This window comes from Geotrypetes seraphini, chromosome 4, assembly GCF_902459505.1.
Source record: "Geotrypetes seraphini chromosome 4, aGeoSer1.1, whole genome shotgun sequence".
Taxonomy (NCBI): Eukaryota; Metazoa; Chordata; class Amphibia; order Gymnophiona; family Dermophiidae; genus Geotrypetes; species Geotrypetes seraphini.
The window spans coordinates 251987410-252012966 of NC_047087.1; the positions used below are offsets into that span (position 1 = coordinate 251987410).

The 25557-nt window shown below is 40.2% G+C and overlaps 1 protein-coding gene across 6 annotated transcripts in view; it reads left to right on the plus strand.

Moving 5' to 3' along the window:
• Positions 1 to 25557, plus strand: part of PCDH15 (protocadherin related 15) — a 2123136-nt gene that overhangs the window by 1841898 nt on the left and 255681 nt on the right. For all 6 annotated transcript variants that reach the window (XM_033941002.1, XM_033941006.1, XM_033941004.1 and 3 more), the window contains one exon: positions 5590 to 5730. In XM_033941002.1, the coding sequence (XP_033796893.1) occupies positions 5590 to 5730 (141 nt within the window). The remainder of the gene's footprint in view (positions 1 to 5589; positions 5731 to 25557) is intronic.

Here is a 25557-nt window from a genome sequence, read left to right on the forward strand (position 1 = left end):
TAGAGAATTGTCTTCCTTTAACCCCTGATATGGTCTGTGCATTCTTTATTGGAATTTACTAACAGTAAGAAAGAGGAAAAATAAAGAAGATAAAATCAATTCTGTAAGGCTTGCTGAAAGCTAGGCGCACAGCTTGAATAGCACATATCTAAAAGTGGGCCATACCTGTGGGCAGAGCTTGGACATGGGTATGTTACCGTGTGATGTGCCCAACTTATAAAATATTGGTAGTTGCGCACATTGCATGGCAAACTTAGGCTCAGCAACTTATGCCAGCTATTGACTTAGTCCACACTTAAGATTTGGCATGGCAAAATGGCATTGTTCTTACACTCTGTAATGGGTTGGATGCACTGTTATAAAACTGGCTTCTAGCATGCTCTATTGTGACACCTTAACTTAGATGTCAATATATAGAATTGCCCCAATATGACTAAAGTATTATCAAGGGGGAAAATAGATCAGATAAGCTTATTAATATTTTCATCGAAAATTCCTGAGTCTAACCCTCTCTTTTACTAAGGTGCACTAACCAATTAGTGCGCTCTAATCGAATTAGTGCACGCTAAATGCTAACGTATACAGACTAACATGCACACATTAGCATTTAGCGTGTGCTAATCGATTAGCGCACCTTAGTTAAAGAGAGGGTAAGTAATAGTAACACAGCTGACTTTGGAACTCACTTGTAATGCATTCATAGGTCTAATACTTATTACTTGGAAACCAATTACCCTAAAAAATGTGTGTCATAAAGAAGGTTTTCCCCTGGTTTATTCAGGAGTTCCTAGGTCAAAAACAAGAATGCAATTACCCCTCATTTTACAAAACCTTGGAAGTGGTCTTTAGCACAGGCCAGTGTGCTGAATTCTCTGCGCTGCTCCCGATGCTCATAGGAATTCTTTGAGTGTTGGGAGCGGCGCAGAGCATTCAGTGCACCAGCCTACGCTAAAAAACACTTCCACAGTTTTGTAAAATGGGGGTGGGGGGTGGGGGGTTAATATGAAACAGAATGGAAAATATGACTACAGTGAAATATAAACATCTGTGGAAATTACATTGGAAAATGTATAAACAGAAAATTATAGATCCTATAAAGCCCTAATTTTTAACATTGATTACTGGGGCTTATAATGGATCCAAAATCTTGTTTTTAATAGCAAATAAATTTTTGAAGGACTCGCAAATTATGTCAGAAATTTCTAACTCATCATCATCAGTTGTGTTGATAGCGACTTGTTTTCAAGGAAAGATTTTACTGCTGCACAGAAACTGCAGGACTATGAGCAGGCAGAAGGGAATTTAATATTGGATGGATCTGATGACTTACAGTACATCATATCCTAGAGAATATCAAGAGGTTGTTATAAAAGAGAATGAATGGATTGTTCCTGGACTGAATTTTTAAAAATGAAAAAGTGGATCAAAGGCTTATACTGGTTTTTTTTATAGTCCTTCCTGAATGCTATGAAATATTGTCTAGTGTGTAAAGTAAGGTTAATAAATCATGTTAATTACACTCAAATTAACTAGTAAGGAAAATGGGGTAGTAAATATAGGTCTGGATGATATGATGGAAAGTGTCCCTGATTAGGGTTACCAGATTTTTACTTTAGTAAAATCCCCCCCCCCAAGTCTGCCCAGTTCTACCCATTCCCGCCCCATAATGTCCCAGTCCTGACCTCAATCCCACCCTAGACCCACCCCAGCCCTGCCCCTCCACTGCCTGCTCTCATTGTACAGGAGGGCATCCGCGCATGTGCGGATGCGACACAGTGACATCACATGCGTTGATACCCTCCAGCCTGATGCGTTTTTGAGGAAGCTTTTCAAAACCCGGACAAAGTGCCAGGTTTTGAAAAGCCGTCTGGACACCTGGACATGTCTGGGGATATCCGGATGTCTGGTAACCCTATCCATTGTGAACATATATATATATATACATACATACCAAGTCTATGCCATGTGATTTTGGTTTCATTGTTAAAATGAATAGGTTTGACCAATGATGATTGTTAAAGTTATCAGATCATTGCATATCTCCAATTTCTAGCCAAGTTAATGGAGGCCAAAATGGTCTTATGTTTGCAGCATCATTTAGAATGTATAAGGCAATTCTATAAAGTATGTGCTTACAGTTATATGCAGATTATTAGCATAATAGCAATAATGCACATATGTGTACAAATAGGCATTTATATGCCAAAATTCTGCCTGAACACTATTCTATAATTGTATAAACAGCTTATTCAGTAGAGGTACAAGATCCTTTATCCAAAATTCCAAAAACTGAAATCTGGTGTGAACCGGAAGTAGTCAATTTCCCCAAAGTGACACACACTGAAGCCAACGCATGTGTGTGCATTTCTCCTGTTCTTTGTGCAATTCAAGTTGGAGGGCTGGAAAAATTGCAAGGAAAGATGGAGATTCTACTCAGGGTAGCAGTGAGAAGCAGGAAATGAAATGTTTATCTCTGTCAATAGCACAGAAAGTTGAGGTATTGAAGAAAAAATAGTTTGGTGGCAATTTTATGTTCTTAATGCCTGTCTTTTTCTGACTTAGCAATACCATTCCAAAATCTGAAAACTTCAAAAAAACAAAATATGCTTAGTTCTAAGGATTTCAGATAAAGGATCTTGTACCTGTACATATTTGAGAGGTTTGTATATGTAAAGGTGGAGTCTACGAGTAGATAAAGCATGGATGGACTCAAATGTATGCATGCAATTCATAGATTACTAGAAGTTATATGTGTAACGCTGGTACTTAGGTGCATGCACTTATGCCATAGACTAGACTGATGGATTCTACAGATCACAACATGGATTCAGACCTAGACACAGCACTGAATCCCTGTTACTTGAATTTACATTTAAAATAAGATATCAACTCAGTAAAGGCAACAATCTATACTACTACTACAATTTGACATCCCTGCAGCATTTGATGCAGTAGGCCACTCTCTCCTGCTTCTTAAATTAAATGAACTGGGAATACAGGGTGTAGTACTGCAATGGTTCTCACAGTTCCTTAAAAATAGAAATACAAGGTCTGGAAAGATGACAAGGCCAGCTGCAGAGTCCCTCAAGGCTCACTGATTCTTCTGCACTATTCAACATTTATCTAAGAGCACTGGGGAATAACTTTCCCTCTTATGCAGATGATATATTTATTCTCTGCATAGTCAAAGAATCATTCAGTAGCACCATAACATATCTGAAAAAATATCATTGATAGCCTTGATGCCTGGATGATGAGAAATTTCCTTAAACTGAATAGATCTAAAACAAGAATACTATGGTTTGGAAACTACAACTCACTACCGAGCACAGAGCTAGAAATGTCCACAGATGAGAGTCTAAAAATAGAGAATACCTCCAAAGTCCTAGGAGTCACACTTGACTTGAACCTAACCTTCAATACACACATTATCACTCCAGTGAAAAAATTCTTCACTAAGATGAGACAACTGAGAATGGTAAGACCAGTCCTGACCGAGACCAGTTTTAGGACAGAAGCACAATCTGTCCTAATACTATATCTGGACTATGGTAACTCACTATATTGTGGCATTACAGAAAAGGAATGCAAGAGGCTTCAACTACTACAAAACACAACAGCAAGACTAATTCTCAAAAAGATACGAGAGGCCAAGTTCGCTATTAGAGCAACTACACTGGCTGTCAATGAGAAGAAGAATCCAGTTCAAGATAGCCTGCATGGTCCACACAGCAATCTATGGAGATAGGGTCTAACCTCTGGCATCAGTTCTATACTTCTTCTTCAACTCACGCACTATGCAGCACTATAAACTATCCTTCCCATCTCCCCAACAAATATGACGGAAGAATATATTCAAAACCACCTTCGAATATCAGGGACCTCTCATCTGGACTAAACTGCCAATGCACCTAAGACAACCCATCAACTATCTTACATTCCAGAAGAAACAAAGACATACCTCTTTTCACTATAATTAGTCTCTAACCCTCCAACCGTCCTCCTAAACCAATGCTCCCCCTAGCAACGTAACTTAAGATCTTGATCTTAATCTTATTGTAAACTGCATTGATTTATTGTAGAAAATTGTGGTATATAAGACATTGTATTGTATTGTGTGGTGTTGTATTTTTGTGCCAAACTGATAGGCACATATTTTCACATCAAATCTAAGGATAGGATCAACTGTGGTCCTTTGTAAAATGGGTTATGTGCTTATTTTTAAAGGAGAAACCCTGGTGAAGTTTCTCTGAATTCATTTACACTTGAAGGGATCACTGCAGAAAATACTGCAGTCTGCTTTTGTAAACCCTCACTGAGAACTGTGCATGAACAGTTAATATAAATTCCCCATTGTACTTTGCAAGAAAGTCCAATACCCCACGGTATACCTCAAGGTTCAGTTCTTAGGTCTGTTTTTTTTAACATCTTTTGTAAGCAATATTGCTGAAGGGCTGTCAGGTAAGATTTGCCTCTTTGCGGATGATACCAAATTCTGCAATAGAGTAGACACCTCTAATGATGTGAATGACATGAGGAAGGAACTAGTGAAGCTTGAAGAATGGTCTGAAATTTGACAGTTAAGATTTAATGCTAAGAAATATAAGGTCATGCATTTGGCTGCAAAACTGAGGGAACGGTACACTTTAGGGGTAAAGAACTTTTGTGCATGAAAGAGGAGTGGGACTCAGGAGTGATAGTATGTGACGATCTTAAGGTGACCAAACAGGTCGAATAGGTGATGATGAAAGTTAGAAAGATGTTAGGGTGCATAGGGTGAGATATGGTCAGTAGGAAAAAGGAGGTATTGATGCCTCTGTATAAGACTTTGGTGAGACCTCATTTAGAATATTGTGTATTAGGGAGACTGCACCTTCAAAAAGATATAAACAGTTGGAGTTGTTATAAAATATATGGATATGTGCACTTTGGAGGAAAGGCAGAAGAGAGGAGATATGATAGTGATGTTTAAATACCTATTGATGTGGAGCTGTCTGGTATGAGCAGTAAATAGCAGGCATGACAGAGACCTTTTCATGGATAGCGTAAAAGTTATCTGTGTCTTATATGCAAACATAATAAAAACTCCATATAAGGATAATTAACAAAAGATCAGGAAATTATAGAGAGAGAGAGGAAAAAAGAGAATAATAATATTCAGTAACTTGCTGATTAAGCAGAACTTAGGGAAATATTAAGTGCATAAAACATCTGTAGAGGTAAAATTATAAGAGTTTTTTTCCTTCTCTTTGTTCAGTAAAACAAAACTCCAAATATTGAGTATTGCATTCAATAGAATTGATGATTTTGTAATGAAATAGGTAAACTGTCCATACCAAAGAAGCTTGGTATGGAGAAGAACTGTTCAGGAACTTGTGATACCTCAAACCTTGTATTGTAGTTCTTTTCCTTTTAGGAAAAAGTACATTTGTGGTATTACTTTAGTGATGGTGATTGTGGTGTGTTGAGCGTGCATTTTTTATGAGTAAAAAAAAAAATACACAACAAATCAGGCCTTCAATAATGTATTTGAAATTTTTTGCCAAATTTTCTTCAGTTGTAACATATCTTCTTATCAATCTCTTACAGGGCACACCAGCAAGCAGAGTGCGATATAAAGTAGATGTGGTAGAGTTTCCTTATAGTGCCACCATTTTTGATGTTGAAGAAAATACAGGACGTGTGATAACACGTGTGAATCTTAATGAAGACCCTAGTACTATATTTAAGGTAAAGGAATTGATTTTTACAAAATATTTCTAATTTGTTTTTAGCAGTGCTTTAATGTTAAAAGGAAATTAGAATTTAAGAACTGTATTGAAAATTATCTACCTTGCTAAGGGCAAATATATACAAAATCACTAGTTTTATATCCTAAAGCTAGACTCAAAGACAGTACAGTATATAAAATGTTTTAGTGCATAAATTATGGCACTGATTTATTTTAGAAATTCAGACATTATGCAAAGTATTCTATTCCTTTAGCTATAAAAAGGAAATTCTAACTTTTCTTAGAACCTTACTCACTTTGGCCAGGGTACAACACAATTTCATGGTGGCATCATACCTCTACAGCAGGATAACTGTACTTTAAAGCTGTCAAAAGAAGTCCACACTTAAATTCTGTCATGTCCCACCCTTCAAAAAGGAAATTTATATTGGAGGGGGGGGGGGGGCATGTAACAAAGGCCCCATGCTGTTCCTTCAAAAAGATATAAACAGGATGAAGTTTGTCTAGAGGGCCTACTAAAATGTTTGTCATAAAACATATGAGGAACACCTTCCACACTGCTTTTCCTTTTCCAGGGAGCCCAAGCACCAACAAAACCAACCTGGCTTTTAACTTAAAGGAAGCTCTTCAAATTTTGTAGATGTGTTGATTTTCAATCTTGCCCATTTGGTATAGTAAATGCAAACAATATTTTAAGTGTTTTATACACTGGTGTGTCATTTATGGAATTTACTACAGTTGTACAAGTGAGAATGGAACTGTATACATCAACCAAGGATTAATTAAATAAGTAAAATATTTATTGAAATCTTAATACAAAAGCCTTTATCATATATTCACTGTATTCACAAACTCCTTATTCCAACTCTCAAGAGTCTTAAGATCTTCATCACAACATCTCCTTTACACACCATCCCTAAAAATCATTAGCACGTGTCAGGCCATCTCATTTGCAATTACGACCCCCACAACATGGAATTCCCTACCATTTCATATCAGGTCGGAAAAAAATCTAGATAAGTTCAAGGGAAATTTAAAGTGCTATCTTTTCTGTGATGCATATAACTGTTGAAAAGACTTGGAATCAGCCAAGATCATTTAATAACCTGCACTCCCTTGCTTCCCTATTGTGGTTTACCTTTCTTGTTCTCTTTACTTTTAAATTGTAGTTCTCCCCACTTCCTATTGTTTCACATGTGTGATGTATTGTTTAGTCGGTATTTATTTGTTCATTGTTTTCCCTTCTTTTATACAAATTGTAAAACGCTTAGAAAACTTGATTTGCGTTTTATCAAAATTTTAATAAACTTGAAACTTGAATTTATACATATTTTTACATGCACCACAATTCATTCACATTGTTACGTTTTAATTTTCAGTAAGTCCAAATACTTCCTATTTTATCTATTCGCCAACACCATTCAAGTTCTTAATTTTTAAGGTTTTTTTTATCAGCAATTTTGCAGTTTTACACAGACATCACATTTATAATCAAGCATCCAGGTATGATGATGTCATACTTTTCAAAGCATGCATCTTCAACAAGAGACTTGATAGCTGTTTAATAGCATCAACTTGTTGGTGGTTGCCATTTTTTAAACGCTTTTCAAGTGCGTGCACATCGCTACTCATATCGCTTCTTATCCCAGTGAAGAGTGAGTTTTGAATGAAATTTTTATTTTCAGTTTCATTTTCAAACATGTGTCCTTAAGTTTTGTAGAACATTTTGGGCTCTTATTTCATGTTGTGTTTTTAATTTCAGGATATATTTTTTCTTGGACAGTATCCAATTCATTACCAAAGGTATTTCTTATTCATGTAGGCTCTCCACAATATCAATTAATAAATGGGGCATAATCAAAACATACGTCTAAGTCCTATTTGGGCAAAGGGCACTAATCGCCCAAGGTCGGCAGTGGAAAAATGTCCATTCTCAAAAAATACAATCGTCCATCTGTACGTCCAGCCGTTTGATCATCCAGACCACCATTATATCTATCTTTATATCACATTCTCATCCAAAAACTCGTCCAAGTCGCAAACATCCAGAACAAGACCTTTTAAATGTGGGAGGGGCCAGTAATGTGATGGACTGGCCACCCAGTCATGACAACACAGCAGTGGGTACCTTACAGGGCACTGCTGTGAACTTCAGAAAAAGGATGCCACATAAAAATCTCACCGGAATTCCCTTATAGTTTATGTTGAGCCCCTCAAACACACCCCAAACACACTATACCCACCTGTCTACAACACCAATAGCCCCTATGGCTGCAGGTAGCACCTATATGGCAGTAGAGTTTGGGGTTTTTTTGGTGGGATCAAATATTCTACCATGAATGTAGTAGTTAAGAGTGGCTTATGGGCCTGGGTCCTCCTCTCTATGGATCACTAGCCCCACCCCCAGACTATTTAAGCCACCTATGTGCAGCTCTACTATGTTTTCCTATGCCAGCTGCTGATGTTCCGGAGGCAGGTATATACGTTTTTATTCTGATTTTTACGGTGGTGTGATGGGGTCAGTGATCACTGGGGGAGTATGTAGGGGGTCTGTATTTTGCGTCTGCAGTGGTTATCAGAACACTTTGGATACGTTTTGGGCACTTAGACCTGTTTTTAGATCTTCTAAGTCACAATGTATAAGTTCCGTCCAAGCAGCCTCCTCAAACTTTTGATTATCCCTGCAGTACGATTAAGTCTAGGTAAGCCCATGTCCTGCCCAAATCCTGCCCACACCACTCCTCCAAAAATGCCCGTATGAGCTCTGGGTGCATAGCGGCATTCAGAAGCCTAAAATATCCCTGGATACGTTTTGATTATCAGCATTTGGACAACCTGACTTTTAGGTCATCAAAGTACCAACTTGGGCTGGTTTTTAGACATATTTCTGTTTCAGTTATAAGCCCCATAACATCTAGTTTTTAAGTCATGCACTTTTGGTGAAATTCTGGGTCTGATTTCTTTTCTTTTCTTTTCTTTTTTTATACTTTATTCCTGTTATGCAGCATGCTCATGCTACTATTGATTTTTCACTTTAGTTGTGTGGTGTGTTCATGTCCTTTCTTTTAAAATATGTTTTTCTTTTGTCTATTTTGAGCTGATCATATCTAAAATTCAAACTTTATTTCTTTTGGAGATTTCCTATGGTATGTGTAACAATCATTGATGTCACGAGAGCGCCACCTGCTGGGTATGATATTTTTATAATATTCAATTTCCCATCCATTATTCACTTGATATTATTTTCCACACACTTTTTTCCTCCTTCAACCCTACACTACAAGACTGTATCTGGCAAAGGACATAAGAAAACGTGAAGTGGTCCAGAGGAAGGTGATGAAAATGGTAGGAGGTTTGCATCTAGAGATGTAAGAGGAGATACTGGAAGCCCTGAATATGTATACCTTAGAGCAGGGGTGCCCAACACGTCGATCGCGATCGACCAGTAGCTCAGGAAGGCAACGTGAGTCGATCGCAGAGCCCATCCCGGGCTCCGTGATAGACTAGTGTTGCCGTCCCGAACTACCGGGCCTATCAGCCTTCCTCTCCCCGACATCAAAGACGCGACGCCGGGCATTAGGCTGTTTTTGTCATTTGGGGGGGGGGGGGGGAGCGTGGCAGCGGCAGCAGCAGCCTGAAAAAGAAATTATCCTGGCCGGGGTCGGTGTCATGTTCCGGAGCTTCTACAGCCTTCCTATCTCCCTCTCCCTTTTACGTGCTTCCGGCCACACCCCCTGCTCCGCGGCTCTCTTCGGCAACTCAGCAGCAGCGATCGACACAAGCTTCTGACGTCGGGGCCTACCCTGTGCGAGTCCCGCTTGTTTCAACTTCCTTTTTCCACAAAGGCGGGACTCGTAGAGGGAAGGCCTCGATGTCAGCAGCTTGTCTTGATCACTGCTGCTGACGAGTTGCTGAAGAGAGCCGCGAGCAGGGGGGTGTTGCCAGGTGCAGGTAGAAGGGAGAGAGCCAGATGCAGGACTCGTGGGTGAGGGAGGAGAAGAGAGAGAGAAAGAGAGAGGGGAGGGAAACAAAAGGAAATATTTCATACTGAGCTGGGCCGGAGTGGAGGGAGGGTGGAAAGATTCTGGCTACAGGGTGCAGTAACAAAGGAAAAGGGGGGAAAGCTGAAAATGGAGATAGTGACACAAAAAAGAGAAAGGGTAAGCAGGACCTACTGAATAAGGATAGAGATACAGAGGGGACATGAAGAGGAGGTGAAATAGAGACATAGAAGTAATGCTGAAAAAGTGAGGGGGGGGGAGATAAAGACATTGAAAGGGCAAATGGTGAACATGGGGTAAAGACAAGGACAGAGACAAATGAAGATTCTGAAAAAGTGATGAGATAGGGATATAGTGAGATGGACACAAAGAAGGGTGATGCTGGAAAATAGGTGGAATGATAATTCTGACAGACACAGAAGGAAAATGCTGGATCAAGGAGAGATGGGGCTCAGGCTGGATGTAATGAGGAGAAATGCCTTGTTTTCCCGGAACTTCCTCTCCTACGTCAGAATTGACGTCAGGGAGCAGAATGCTGGTCAGTGCAACGCTTCTGCAGGGAAAGCTTGGGACGGTGGTAGCTTGGGGGCTGTTCCCCGATGGCGGTGGCAGCAAACCGAGTGGCTTGGGGGAGGGCACGGAGAAAGAAAGAAAGGGGGCAGACAGGGAGACAGAAAGAAGGGGGAACAGGGAGACAGAAAGAAAAAGTTGGGAGAGAGAATGAAGTCTGGAGGAGAGGAAACATACAGGAGGCTGAAAGGCAGAAAGAAAGATTGGATGCACAGTCAGAAGAAGAAAGTGCAACCAGAGACTCATGAAATCACCAAACAGCAAAGATAGGAAAAATGATTTTATTTTCAATTTAGTGATCAAAATTTGTCTATTTTGAGAATTTATATCTGCTGTCTATATTTTGCACTATGGCTCCCTTTTACTAAACCGCAATAGCGTTTTTTAGCGCAGGGAGCCTATGAGCATTGAGAGCAGCGCGAGGCATTCAGCGTAACTCCCTGTGCTAAAACCTACTATTGTGGTTTAGTAAAAAGGGAGGGGGTGTATTTGTCTATTTTTGTATTTTGTTACTGAGGTGACATTGCATAGAGTCATTTTCCGTGACCTCTTTGAAAAACCCCGGAATATGAATAATTAACATTTTCTCTGCCTTTCAGTGTGCTTTGTGTTTTTTTTTAAATTTTATTGTTGGTAGATCATTTTGACTTAGTCATTATAAAAGTAGCTCGCAAGCCCATAAAGTGTGGGCACCCCTGCCTTAGAGGAAAGGAGGGACAAGGGATATATGGCTCAGACATTCAAATACTTGAAAGGTATTAACATAGAACAAAATATTTTCCAGAAAAAGGAAAATAGTAAAACCAGAGAGCATAATTTGAGGTTGAGGGGTGGTAGACTCAAGAGTAATGTTAGGAAAGTCTTCTTTTTGGAGAGGGTGGTTGATGCCTGGAATGTAGGCAGTAGTGGAGGAAGGAAGTAGTGGAGAGGAAAATGGTGACTGAGTTCAAAAAAGTGTGGGATGAACACAGAGGATCTCTAATCAGAAGATTATTACATATATATTGAAGAACTAAGGACAATACTGGGCAGACTTGCATTGTCTGTGTTGCATATATGACTATTCGATTGAGAATGGCCTGGGGAGGGCTTTGATGGCTGAGATAGTTTAGATGGGGGTGTGGGGGTTGGGGTTGGAGGCTCACCCTAAATCATAATGGAGTTATGGTGAGATATATAGCTGGCACCCTTTATGTGAAGTTCACAGCAGTGCCTTCTAAGGTGTCCCATTGCTCTGTTGGGATGTCTATGTGGCCAGTCCATTACTATGCTGGCCCCACCCACGTCCAATAGTCAGAAGTAGGATGTTTTCAACCTGGATGTTTTTCTGATCGAAATTGGGATATAAAGTTAGTCATCCAAGTGGCCAACATGTCTAAATAAACGATTTTCAGAAAATATATATATTTGGACATCCATCAATTTGCCATCCAAAAATGGCCATTTTTGTTCTTCTAACTTTGGACGTTCAGCTGGAAACGTCCAAGTTGGACTTAGATTTTTTTTTTTAATGCCCTTCCATGTTAGAATGGCTTAGTGAAAATGTGGCTATTTTCTTTATTTCATTTCTCTCAACTATGCATCTTTAGCCACTCATAACTTGTCTTTTTTCCTTTTCAGGTCCCAATATCCTAAAACATCCCTTTACTGGCTCTCCCTTGCAGCATTCTAAGACTAGAGTAGTCTAATGGTTAGTGCAGTGGGCTGAGAGCATGGGGAACTAAGTTCAGTTCCTACTACAGCTCCTTGTGATTCTGAGCAAGTCAATTAACCCTCCACTGCCTCAGGTACCAAACTTAGCCCCCCCCACCCCTTTTAATCAAATCACAGTAGAACATTTTACTGTGGGCTGGCAAGGTAAATACTCCGATACTGATAAGAATTGAATAAGCATCAAAGTGTTTACCTCGCCAGCCCACGGTTAAAAGCTCTACTGCAGTTTGATAAAAGGGACCCTTAGTTTGTGAGCTTGCAAGGGAGAGAGAAAATACCTACATTTAATATGTACAGCATTGCATATATCTAGTAGCATTATAGATATGATAAGCAGTAGTAGACTTCCTTTCCCCTCTCAGTGAGTTGCTACCTCCAGCACTCTTCTGCTATCTGCTTCCCCTCTTCCCTGAGATCCTTTTTCTTTGTCTCTCTCACCACTCACTAGCATCTTCAGGTTGCCTTTCTTTTTTTCCCCATAGCTTTTCTTTTTTACTCTTATCCCTCCCCCAATCATTTCATTTCAATTATTCTATTTGGCATATCATTGCTAAAACATGTGTGTTTAATAAGGAAGGTTAAGAATGTCTGCAATGAATTAATCTACAGGCCATGGCATTCTCAGGAGTCTATATCCTTTCTATACATGAAAGACAAAGATTCTTCTGGACAGGCATTAGATTGACAGGTTTCCACTTCTTTTTTGGATGAATGCCACTGGGACATCTTTCCACTGTTCTGCTGGAATTTTGATCAGGTCTTCCATATGCTTTATTCTTCCTCTATCATTCTGTCTTTATGCACTATTATTTAGAGATCTTGGATTAGTAGAAAGCACCATTCTTTTGTATAGGTATTAGTCACCCAAAAAATAGAATGTCAAATTAAGTAAACGTTTATAAGATAAAAATGGATAGTACAACATATTTAGCATTTTTGTTAATATTAAATTAGCATATTTTCAACATTTTATGTATATGTCTTTTTCTGACTTTTGCATTTTTTACATCCAAAGAAAAAAAAAATCATATTTAACTATAAATTAACTATTAAACTTTAGATGGGTCAGACCTTCTCTCTATCTTGCATCACTTTTAAATAATCCATTATGGGAACTGAAATCAAACCTCCTCTTTTACTAAGGCGCGCTAGCCGATTTAGTGCGTGCTAAATATTAGTGCACGCTAAATACTAACGCATCCATAGAATATAATGGACGCGTTCGCATTTAGCGCATGCTAAATCGGCTAGCGCGCCTTAGTAAAAAGAGCCCCAAACTACATACAAGGTCCAAAGGATGCAGATTCTTCTATAGTTCACTCAGAAATAACAAAGTCTTTCTTTTTTTCACTGGAAAATAGATCCTGAAAATCATCCCGAAAGATAGTGCAACTTAGCACCTACTTTCAGTCAATTCCCACTGCAGCTCCTTTTAACTCTGGTTAAGTCACTTAACCCTTCATTACCCCAAATGCAAAATACGATGGTCTGCTGAAAAAGTCTCAGTCCAACCAAGAAGAGAATAATGTGGAGCCATGAAACTTGCAAGTTATTCTGTACTTTTCTTGACACTTTTCATTTCATTTCATACCTTGGTTGGGCTGAGAACTTTTCAGCATCCCCTCATAAGTGCCTGTATATAATACATAAACTGCTTTGATTGTAACCAAAGAAAGGGAGTATATCAAATCCCATTCCTTTTCCTTTCCATCATATATAGAATTAAAGACAATATATAGCTCATAGCCTAACACAGCTAAAAATTAAGAACCATGGGATGCGCGCAGGCATTCTGTGCTAACTCTGAAATATGCAAGCTAAAATTACTTAGACATTTTTGAGAGGGTGTGTCTTAGGTAGAGTGTGGGCATGGAGGTGGAGAGGAGGAGAAATTCCGGTGCTCCACCAAGATGTCACCCCTGCCCCCCCCCCCTCTCTCACACACACACACACACACACACACATATTACTATGCCAGTAAGAAGAAAATAAAGTATTCTGGTGGGAATGGAAGCTGGAAGTAGAGAGTTGCATGGAGACAGAAATCCCACCCATCCCCACCCGTCCCAGTCAGGATCCTCTCTGTCCCCACCCATCCCCGCAAGGAATAACCTTCATCCCCACCCGTCCCCATAAAAAGCAGCAATTACTTCTGACAGGATCATCAATTCCACAGTTTCTTTTGTGTTTGCGCTGCTGTTTTCCTTGTGGAATCTCTTTTTTTGTTTTCTGTTCAGGTAATTAACTTATAAACCCCCTCTTTTACTAAGGCTGACGTGTCCATTATATTATATGGACAAACCCTGCTTCCAAAGCCTTCCATCCCCGTGGGAATCCCGTTGGCTAGAGGGGGGTCCCTTTGGGAGTTCCGTGGGCCAGAGGGGGGCCCCATGGGAGTCCCATGGGTTAGGGGGGATTCCCGTGGGACCCCTGCAGGACCCTGCAGGATTCCCATGATCCCTGTTCCCATGCAGACCTCTAGCTGGAAGAGGACAAAATATTATGGAGGTCTGGAGGAACAAGGAACAAAAGCTGAGATGAGGAAAGATTACAGGAGTTTGGGCTGGAGAAACAATAAATATTGCTGGGGAGGAAGGGAAAAGAATAAATTCTCAAGGGGGTATGGGATTACCCTCTTTCTGAAATGAAAACATCTGGGCATCCCTTGACATTTAAATGCTGTTGTTTAAATATGGAGATGCTTCTAAAATAACTGCTATACCATCCCCCTCCCCCTTTTTAAAAACCGCAAAAGCAGCAGTTTTATGAACATTGGGAGCAGCACAGAACATTCAGCGTGCCACCTGGTGCTAAAAACTGCTTTTGCGGTTTTGTAAAAGGGGGGAAGATAGTAAACACTAATTTTCATTTGCCTTGAGCAAGTGTAAATTAGTGCATTTTAAACTGTGCTTTTGGAGACAGTTCTGGGAGACTATTTTATAAAGACTAATACTGTACATTTTTTTTAATTCAAATTATTTTTATTGAACAAATGAAGAAAAATACAATAATTACAGTATAATTCAAATTTTAACCATTTCAAGCTTACCACCCCCTCCTTCAAGCTTGCCTCTTGTTCTTTATTTACTACTACTATTTTTAATTCCTAGAGCCATCACAATTATATGCTGTTTAAAGTCTCAATATATGTTTCCTTTTTAAAATTATATAGAAACATGATGGCAGATAAAGGCCAAATGGCCCATTTAGTCTGCCCATCCGCAGTAACCATTATCACTTTCTCTCTCTGAGAGATCCCACGTGCCTATCCCAGGCCCTCTTGAATTCAGACATAGTCTCTGTCTCCCCCACCTCTTCCGGGAGACTGTTCCACACATCTATCACCCTTTCTGTAAAAAAGTATTTCCTTGGATTACTCCGGAGCCTATCACCTCTTAACTTCATCCTATGCCCTCTCATTACAGAGTTTCCTTTGAAATGAAAGAGACTCGACTCGTGCATTTACATTACATAGGTATTTAAACATCTCTATCATATCTCCCCTCTCTTGCCTTTCCTCTAAAGTATACAGATTGATATCTTTAAGTCTGTCCCCATACGCCATAGGATGAAGACCATATACCATTTTAGTAGCCTTCCTCTGGACAAACTCCATCCTTTTTATATATTTTTGAAGGTGCGGCCTCCAGAATTGTACACAATATTCTAAATGAGGTCTCACCAAAGTCTTATGCAGTGGCAACAATACCTCCTTTTTCCTACTGGCCATACCTCTCTCTATGCAACCTAGCATCCTTATAACTTTTGCCATCACCTTTTCAACCTGTTTGGCCACCTTGGGATCATCACATACAATCACACCCAAGTCCCGCTCTTCTGTCATGCAGATAAGTTCTTCGCCCCCTAAATTGTACTGTTCCCTCAGGTTTTTGCAGCCCAAATGCATGACATTGAAGTTCTTAGCATTAAATTTTAGCTGCCAAATTTCAGAACATTCTTCAAGCTTTGCCAGGTATTTCTTCATATTATTCATGCCATCCGGCGTGTCTACACTATTGCAGATTTTGGTATCATCCGCAAAGAGGCAAATCTTACCAGACAACCCTTCAGCAATATCATTTATAAAAATGTTAAAAAGAACAGGCACAAGAACAGAACCTTGAGGCATACCAATGGTAATATCACTTTCCACAGAGCGATTTCCATTGATCACTACCTTCTATCACTTTCTACTCGACCAGTTCTTGACCCAGCTGTTATTTTGGGACCCATCCCAAGGGCACTCAGGTTATTTATTTGATGTCTGTGTGGAACACTGTCAAAGGCTTTGCTAAAATCTAAATACACCACATCTAACGCACATCCTGTATCCAATTCTCTGGTCACCCAGTCAAAGAAATTAATCAGATTTGTCAACAAATGAATCCATGTTGCCTCCGGTCCTGTAATCCACAGGATTCCAGAAACTTGACCATTCTCTGTTTTAAAAGTGTTTCCGTTAATTTGCTTACCACAGAAGTCAGACTTACTGGCCTGCAATTCTTTACTTCTTCCTTAATTCCACTTTTGTGGAGAAGGGCCACATCTGATCTTCTCCAGTCCTCCTGACTCTAGGGACTTATTGAAAAGGTCAGTCAGTGGAGCCACCAGAACTTTTCTAAGTTCCTTCAGCACCCTCAGATGCACCCCATCCAGCCCCATTGCTTTGTCTACCTTTATTTTAGCTAGCTCCTTATGAATACAACCCTCTGAAAATCAATCATGGTCTATTACTTCTCCATCCCTATTCACGTTTGTCTTCTGCAGTTCCACTTCCAGCACTTCAGCCGTGAACACAGAACAGAAATATTTGTTAAGTAATTCAGCCTTTATCAGCTTCTACATATTCCTCCTCTTCACCTTTGAATATCACAATGCCACTTTTGCACTTCTTCCTATCACTAATATATCTAAAAAATGTCTTGTCTCCCCTTTTTACCCTGTCAGCTATTTTTTCTTCCATTTGCATCTTTGCTTTAATGATCTACACAACCAGCCTCTCTTAACTTTTCCTGATATTTTTGCCTGTCTTCCTCTTTCTGTGATCTTTTGTAGTTTATGAAAGCTGACCTCATTCCTTACCTTCTCAGCTACTACTTTTGAGAGCCAAAGCGGCCTTTTTTTCCTCTTAGTTTTACTTACTTGCCGAATAAAAGGTTTGTTGCCCTTACAGTCACTCCTTTCAGTTTTGCCCATCGCATTTCCACTCCTTCCAGACGTTCCCATCCAGACAATAATTCCTTAACATAAACCTCAATCCAAACAAAGTTAGCTTTTTAAAAGTCAAGAACCATTGGTTTTGAATGAGACCTCTCTATACCCATCTTACTATTAAACTGTACCATGCAGTGATCACTGGATGCCAGATGATCACCCACTGTAACATCAGAAACACTTTCCCCATTTGTAAGCACTAAGTCCAGTATGACCCCCATCCCGCGTGGGTTCAATTACTAACTGCTGAAACAGTTCTCCTTGTAGAGAATCTAGGATCTCCCTACTTTTAGAAGACCCCATAATAGGCGTACCCCAATCAACATCCAGCATGTTAAAATCACCTATTAATAAGACTTCCCCTTTTTTAGATATACAGTAAAACCTTGGTTCCAGGAGCATGCTTGTAATCCAAAGCACTCGTATATCAAAGCAAATTTTCCCATAGGAAATAATGGAAACTAAGACGATTCGTTCAACAACCCAAATACTTTAATACAAAATACTATACGTACTTGTATTGCAAGACCTCGCTCGTTTAAAATAGTCTCTACAGCATCAGAGAGAGAAGAATCATTGGCTCAGCTGTGATGATGTGACGGATGTATACTGTATGTACTCGTATTGCAAGACTTTGCTCGTTTAGAACAATCACTACACTCCCGCAACTTCAGAGAGAGAACAACTATCGGCTCAGTTGTGATGTGTGTATACTGTATATACTTGTATTGCAAGACAGTGCTTGTATATCAAGTTAAAATTTAATCAAATGTTTTGCTTGTCTTGCAAAACACTTGCAAACCAAGTTACTTGCAATCCAAAGTTTAACTGTATTCTGATTGTCTACTATTAAATCTCTATCTACTTCTTCCATCTGTGAAGAAGGTCTATATATCACACCAATGTAAATATATTCACCATTTCTAAATTGATCCACAGTGCTTCTTCCTTGCCCTGCAGAGATCCTGCAATTGTGGGCTTTATTATGATCTTTAACATATAATTCTACTCCCCCTCCTTTTCTTCCTACCCTGTCTTTCCTGAACATATAGCCCGGTATAGCATGTCTCTGTGATTGCCACTATATCCAACTCCTCTTCTTCCATCACAGCTTCTAGATGCAGAATCTTGTTTGCCATACTTCTAGCATTAGTATATGCTGCTTTCCAGACATTGCCCCCTTTTCCCATCCATGTAGAGCAGTGGTCTCAAACTGAAACCCTTTGCAGGGCCACATTTTGGATTTGTAGGTACTTGGAGGGCCACAGAAAAAATGACAATTTTGCATAAGGTAAAACTCTTTATAGTTTATAAATCTTTCCTTTTGGCTAAGTCTTAATAATAATATTACACTTCTCCATCCGAATCCGCGGTTTCAGTATCTGCGGATTCGGTTATTTGTGATTTTTTGGCAAAAAAAACTATTTTCATTTTTTGGATATTTTTAAGCCGTCCATGCCTCCCTGGAACCTTACCTGGTGGTCTAGCGGTGAAGCGGGGCAGGAGCGATATTCCTATGCTCCTTCCCCGTGCAGTGCTGTCATCAGAAAGACTGCCGTGATTTCCTGCCTCCATTCACCGCTAGACCACCAGGTAAGGTTCCAGGGAGGCGGGGGTGGGTCAGATCCGGCCGAGAAGTTATTTGTGATATTTCACACTTCATGGTCCGGCTCTGCACCTAACCCCCATGAATACCAAGGGAAAAGTGTATAATTTATAGCTAAAGAGACATATGATCAAGAAACTTTTATTTTACTTTTGTGATTATGATAAACATACTGAGGGCATCAAAATAGTACCTGGCGGGCCGCGAGTTTGAGACCACTGGTGTAGAGGTATTCAGTGATTTACTTACCTGAGGGCTTGTATTCACCCGGGAGCTTTGATCATCCTGCCCCATCATTTCTAGTTTAAACCCCTCTTCAGTAGATTAGCCAGCCCGCTTCCCTTCTTTTATAGATGCACACCGTCCCTGCTCAGCAGCCCTTGGAAGATCTTCCCATTGTCCAGAAAACCAAAATGCTCTCAACGACACCATCCTTGTAGCTATGCATTAATCACCAGGATGCAAGCTTCTCTGCCCTGGTCTTTACCCTCACAGGGAGGATGGACTAGAATACCACCTGTATATCTGACTGCTTCACCTTCTCTCCCAGAGCCACAAAGTCACTTTTGACACATTTGCAGGGGTACCTGGCAGTATCATTAGTGCCAATGTGGATGAGCAGCATCAGATAGTAGTCATCAGGCTTGATGAGTCTCAGCAAGCTCTCCGTAACATCTTGGATTTTGGCACCAGGCAGACAACATATCTCTCATGACATCATGTCTGGTCTACAGATGGATGCTTCTGTACCCCTCAGAAGGGAATCACCAACTACCATTACCTTATGCCTCCTAATGGTCACGGATCCAGTAATTTTCAGGATTTCAAGCTTTGGTTCTTCCTCTCCTTGGGATGCTCTCATTTCCTCCACTTCCAAGACAGTATACCAGTTCTTCAGTTCAAGGGGAAGGGGAGTCATAGTACCAATCTAGCAGTGTTCCGTAATCTGAGTCTAGCTGCCTTCTCTCAGCACAGCATCTTCTTCCCCACTGCTTGAAATCTTTGATGCCTCATGAACCATTTCATCGATGTACCTCTCATTTTCATGGATGCTTCTCAGTCTTGCCACCTCCTCTCTCAGTTCTTTTACTTCCTTCATGAAGGATTCAAGCTGAAGACAGCTTGTACCCTCTGTCTGAGTAACATTTTCTGTCTGCACAGAGACAGAAGTTCTAACCTGAGCAGCAGCTTTAGTGATACGAAGTTTCCCAGTCATACTGTGGTGCAGATGTATTTACACCTGGAAGAAAAAAAAGAAAGGGCAGAAAAATCCTACGAAAGTAATGCCCTGTTCCTGGTTAGCTGGAGAGCCTATAAATCAAAAAGCTCTGCCTTGGGGTGGGTGGGAAGGAATTAACACCAGAGCCTTGCCTCAACAGAGGCAGACAGTAGTTCACAGATTGCTGTGAAAACTATCTTTTAATGCTGATTCTGTACAACCTCTCTCTTAGAACCAGGCTTACTGAGGGTTAGGCACTAGGCCAGCATTCCTCCCCGCAAGGATCACCTGTGGAATCTGATCTCTTAAGAAAGTTCCCCCAACTTGTATTTATAATGGTCAGACCATCAGACAATGGGCTTAGTAAAGATTTTTTTTTCAATACCAAGCAAGCACCCAACTGAGGTACATTGGTATTAAAGTGCTCTCATTTTCACTGGCTTTTACAAAGCTGTGGTAAAAGTTTCTACTGTGTACTGGCAGGGTAAATGCTCCGACTCTCATAGAATTCTTATGAGCGTTGAAGCATTTTCCTCGCCAGCATGCAGTAGAAACCTCTACCACAGTTTTATAAAAGGAGGGAGTCGGATGCTACCTCAGAATTGAAAGAAAGTTTTGCTGAGGCCATCATCTAATGATCCAACTATTCTAAATAAAAAATGTGGGGGAGTAAATTGTAGCATCATCAATATAAGTCTTCCCCCAACTGAGGTGATTACATGATACCACAGGATTGCAGAAGTGATTAGATGATACCACAGTAAGTCCATCTTCCCCAGGACATTTCCACCAAATTATGGTTCTGTTGTCTGTATCCCTAAGCTTGGTAATATATTATGTAGCAATAGTATATGAGTCTGATAGTCAAAAGATTTTGGTGATGTTGGGAGCTGCTTCTTAACTTTAAAAAAATACCCTCTCCCCTGCAATGTGTTCAAATTTATTTCTCACCAACAACTTAATCTTACTGCCTCTCTCCCCACCAATTTTACTCAGCCTTATACTGCTACCTTTGATTGTTCTGAATGGATTTTTATATTGCCAATTTACTTTCTCCAGAAAGGAAGCAATGACGCTAATTAACGCTCCCCCCCTCCCCCAACACACACATTTTACTAAGCAGCAGTAGAGGTTACTACCATGGTCCAGAGCGCTAAATGGTCTGATGCTGCTCCAACGCTCACAGAATTCTTGAATGTCAGTGCAGAGTTGAAGCATTTAATACCATGGGCTGCAGTAGAAACCTTTACCACAGCTTAGTAAAAAAGGGCCTAGTGGGCAAGTGCCCAAATCAAGACCACTGATGCAGTAGGACACATCACACAGAGGACCTGGTCAATCATGACAACAAGGACTGCAAAGTACTATGAATGAACAAAATATATTCTGATCTATCATATAAGTCTCAAGTGTATTTTCTTTTGCAGTTTACTTAGACAGAACTTACAATAAGTTCAGTAAAATTATACACAAGGCTCTCGCACCTCCTACCAAGATTGACCATTCAGATGGTGGTCATCTGTTCCTTCAGCTGAACAAAGTTGACAAAAATTGTTATCCACTGGTTTATTGGTAGTTTATTTAATACAACAAAAGGACAGCAGATGAAAATTGGACTTTAGAAGCTGTTTACCATATTCATACACTGAACTTCTGCTTGACAACATGACATGACTGGTTTATTTTGGGTGTCACTTTTTCTATGAATTATTTTAATTGCAGCATCTTTAGTTAAATGAAATCTGGTAATAATTTTTATCTAGCTCGGGAAGTTTTTATACCACAAATGAAAACAGAGAAGTTTTTAATCTCTCTAGGCAGAAAATACGAGGCAACATAAATTTAAAAGAATTAGATTTCCTCCCATCTGAACTTTAAGTATGTGTATAAAATGATATTGGTAATGGTATTAAAGTATAAAAAGGTAACCAACTGGCTAGAATTGCTGATTTAACATGAACATAAGAACATAGGAAGTGCCTCTGCTGGGTCAGACCAGAGGTCCATCGTGCCCAGCAGTCCGCTCGCGCGGCGGCCCAACAGGTCCAGGACCTGTGTAGTAGTCTTCTATCTATACCCCTCTATCCCCTTTTCCTTCAGAAAATTGTCCAATCCCTTCTTAAACCCTAATATCGTACTCTGTCCTATCACACCCTCTGGAAGCGCATTCCAGGTGACACCTGTTGGGTGAAGAAGAACCTCCTAGCATTGGTTCTGAATCTGTCCCCTTTTAATTTTTCTGAATGCCCTCTCATTCTTGTAGTTTTTGAAAGTTTGAAGAATCTGTCCCTCTCTACTTTCTCTATGCCCTTCATGATCTTGTAAGTCTCTATCATATCCCCTCTAATTCTCCTCTTCTCCAGGGAAAAGAGCCCCAGTTTCTCCAGTCTCTCAGTGTATGAAAGGTTCTCCATACTCTTTATCAAGCGTGTCGCTCTCCTCTGAACCCTCTTGAGTATCGCCATATCCTTCTTAAGGTATGGTGACCAGTATTGAACGCAGTACTCCAGACGCGGACGCATCATTACCCGATACAACGGCAGGATAACTTCTTTCGTTCTGGTTGTAATACCCTTCTTGATTATACCTAGCATTCTATTTGCTCTCTTAGCGGCCGCTGCGCACTGTGCCGTCGGCTTCATTGTTTTGTCCACAATTACCCCCAAGTCCATTTCTTGAGTACTCTCACTCAATAACATCCCTCCCATTGTATATCTGTACCTCGGGTTTCTGCTTCCTACATTCAATAATTTACATTTCTCTACATTGAACTTCATCTGTCATCTCGACGCCCACTCCCCTAGTTTGTTCAGGTCCCTTTGTAATTCTTCACAGTCCTCTTTAGTCCAAGCACATGATAGTAATGCTAAAAGGCCACTAAAATATAAGCTATTGATAAATGTCATATAAACCACTCCAGAAAAAAAATAGAAACATTCAAAAAACTCAATGAGGAGCAAAAAGACCCCGGATAGTAGAAAAAAGGAGATATTTATGTCCCTGTAGAAGACTCTATTGAGACTTCATTTAGAATATTGTATACAGTTCCAAAGACTGCACATTCAAAAACATAAACAGGATGGAGTCAGTCCAGAGGAAGGCCTCAGTGGTCAGGAGTCTTCGTGATAAGGCGTATGGGGATATTCTTAAAGATCTCAATAAGTATACTTTGGAGGAAAGGCGGAAGAGGGGAAATATGATAGAGATGTTTAAATACCTACATGGCATAAATGTGCATGAGGTGAGTCTCTTTCATTTTAAAGGAATCTCTGGAATGAGAAGGTATAGGATAAAGTTAAGAGGTGAAATTTTCATTGGCTGCGGATCGGTGCATGGATTGAATTTAAAGTTTTGTGCATAATTTTCAGATTGTTACAGGACAATTGTTTGTTGGTTTTGCATTCTGTTTTGCAGTTGTACTGTCCTGTGCTTCTGTTACACTTGTCAGACAGGATGTTATGGAGGTGCCTCTGTTGAGTGTTGTGAGGCTCTCAGTGAGTCGCAAGACTATGCTATCAGTGTAAGGTCCTGTGTGTTGGAATGCCTTACCATTGGAACTAAGACAGGTTTCTACATTTCTGCAGTTTAGAAAAGGTCTGAAAAGAGCTTTGTTGGAACGTTGTTTTATCAAGTGACAAACGGGGGCGTGGGGGAGATTTCTTTATTCTTAGTCAACAGGGTTGGTGGGCATGATTTTTTTTAAAGATTTTATTTTGATGATTTTATTAAATTTGTCTTTGTTTTGCATATTTGAGTGTATGTTTTATTTCTTGTTATTATGTATGTCATGTTACCTGCATAGAATTGTTGGATAAGTGGACTAGATATTAAAAGGACCCCTATATAAGTTATACAAGCCTTTATAGTTGGCACTTCCATAGGTAAGTATACACTTCTGCACATCAATTCAATACATGTACATTTTCCAGTTTATTGAATTGCATTCCCTTTTACTTATCCACCACAATTAATTTTTATGATTAGGCTTATAATTATTTTATTTAACAACAATAGCCAGTTGATTGCCAATGTTCCTTCAGCAGGCTAGAATTAAAAGGGGCTACTTTAAAATTGCTATAATATCCGAGCTCTTCCTGTTGGGTGGTTTGCTGCTGTTGTTGTTTTGTTCCTGTATTCTGTAGCTGGAAAAATGTTATTGTACTTGATCTGTTTGGTCTTTATCATTTAATAAACTGTTTTGGAAAAAAAAATTGCTATAATATCAGTATAAAGGACAGCTACTAGGCACAGGGTCCCTTATGCTATACATTCTATACAGACTAGGTGCCGCTAGGTGTCTAGATTTCTGGTGCCTAGCTGAGTTTCATGTGGAACACAAACTTACTTAGTAGACATGTGGCATAGTAAATGACGGCAGATAAAGACCAGAATGGTCCATCCAGTCTGCCCATTAGTGATACCCATTAAAAATACATGATTAAATTAACTTGTTTCTTCTTTGGTATTTCTAGACTGTAAAGTCCACCTGGTATTGTCCTAGGTTTCAAATGCTGAAGTTGCCGTCCAAGCTCACTCCAGCCTAACCAACCATCCTATTTGTAGGATATCCACTAGAGAATGACACAGGGAAAAAAATCTGTCCCCGTCATGGCCCCGTCCGTCCCCTTCACTGCCCTGTTCCCGCCAACCCCTTTACCGCCCCGTCACCGAACCCGCCATCCACTTCACCGCCCCGTCCCCACAGCATCCACCCTTCCCTCTCGCCACCTCACCACCCTTCAGCGGCCTGAGAATCTCCCTCCCTCCCCCTTACCTTCGCGGCGTAAAGAAACTTAAGGGAGGGAAGGCGCGCAGTCACCGATCATGCACGCAGACCCTTCCCTCCCTACCTCCGGCCAAATCTATCTCCCTCCCTCCCTCTCCCTTACCTTCGTGGCACTTTAGAAAAGAAACTGATGCCGGCGAAGCCTGCCTATGCCGCCCTGCAGTCATTTATGTGTGGGCAGAAGCTTCTCCTCTGACAATTGTCATTTTATAAACACAAATAAAACAGAGCAAGGTTCAACAAAACCCATCTACACCTCCCTTTCACAAATATCCCCTTCACTACTACAGAATGCTATATAGAAAAATCAAGCTAACAGAGTAATTTAGTCATACATGGCAAAAATAATGTTAGGGGAGTGCAACTAGGGCAGCTACCCCCTGGTCAGAGAGAGAGCCCTAAGCCAGCTGGAAGCTAAAGAAGCACAGCCTGGACTTTGCGGTCCCCAGTTATATACCAGCTCTAGCAGGATACATATTTCAAATCTGAAATATTCTAATCACAAAATATAAAATAATTTTTTTTTTCTTTTTGTTGTCTGGTAATTTTATTCTTCAAATCACATTGGTCTCAGGCTTTGGTTTTAGGTTCCTTCCGTCTTCATCGTAGCATGGCTGGCTCCTGAAGGTAAAATAGGTGCAAGAGGAGCTGGGGAGAAGATACCAAGTCTGACACGGGCACAATTTTTTTTACCACAGGAGTAAGACTTTTCACCAC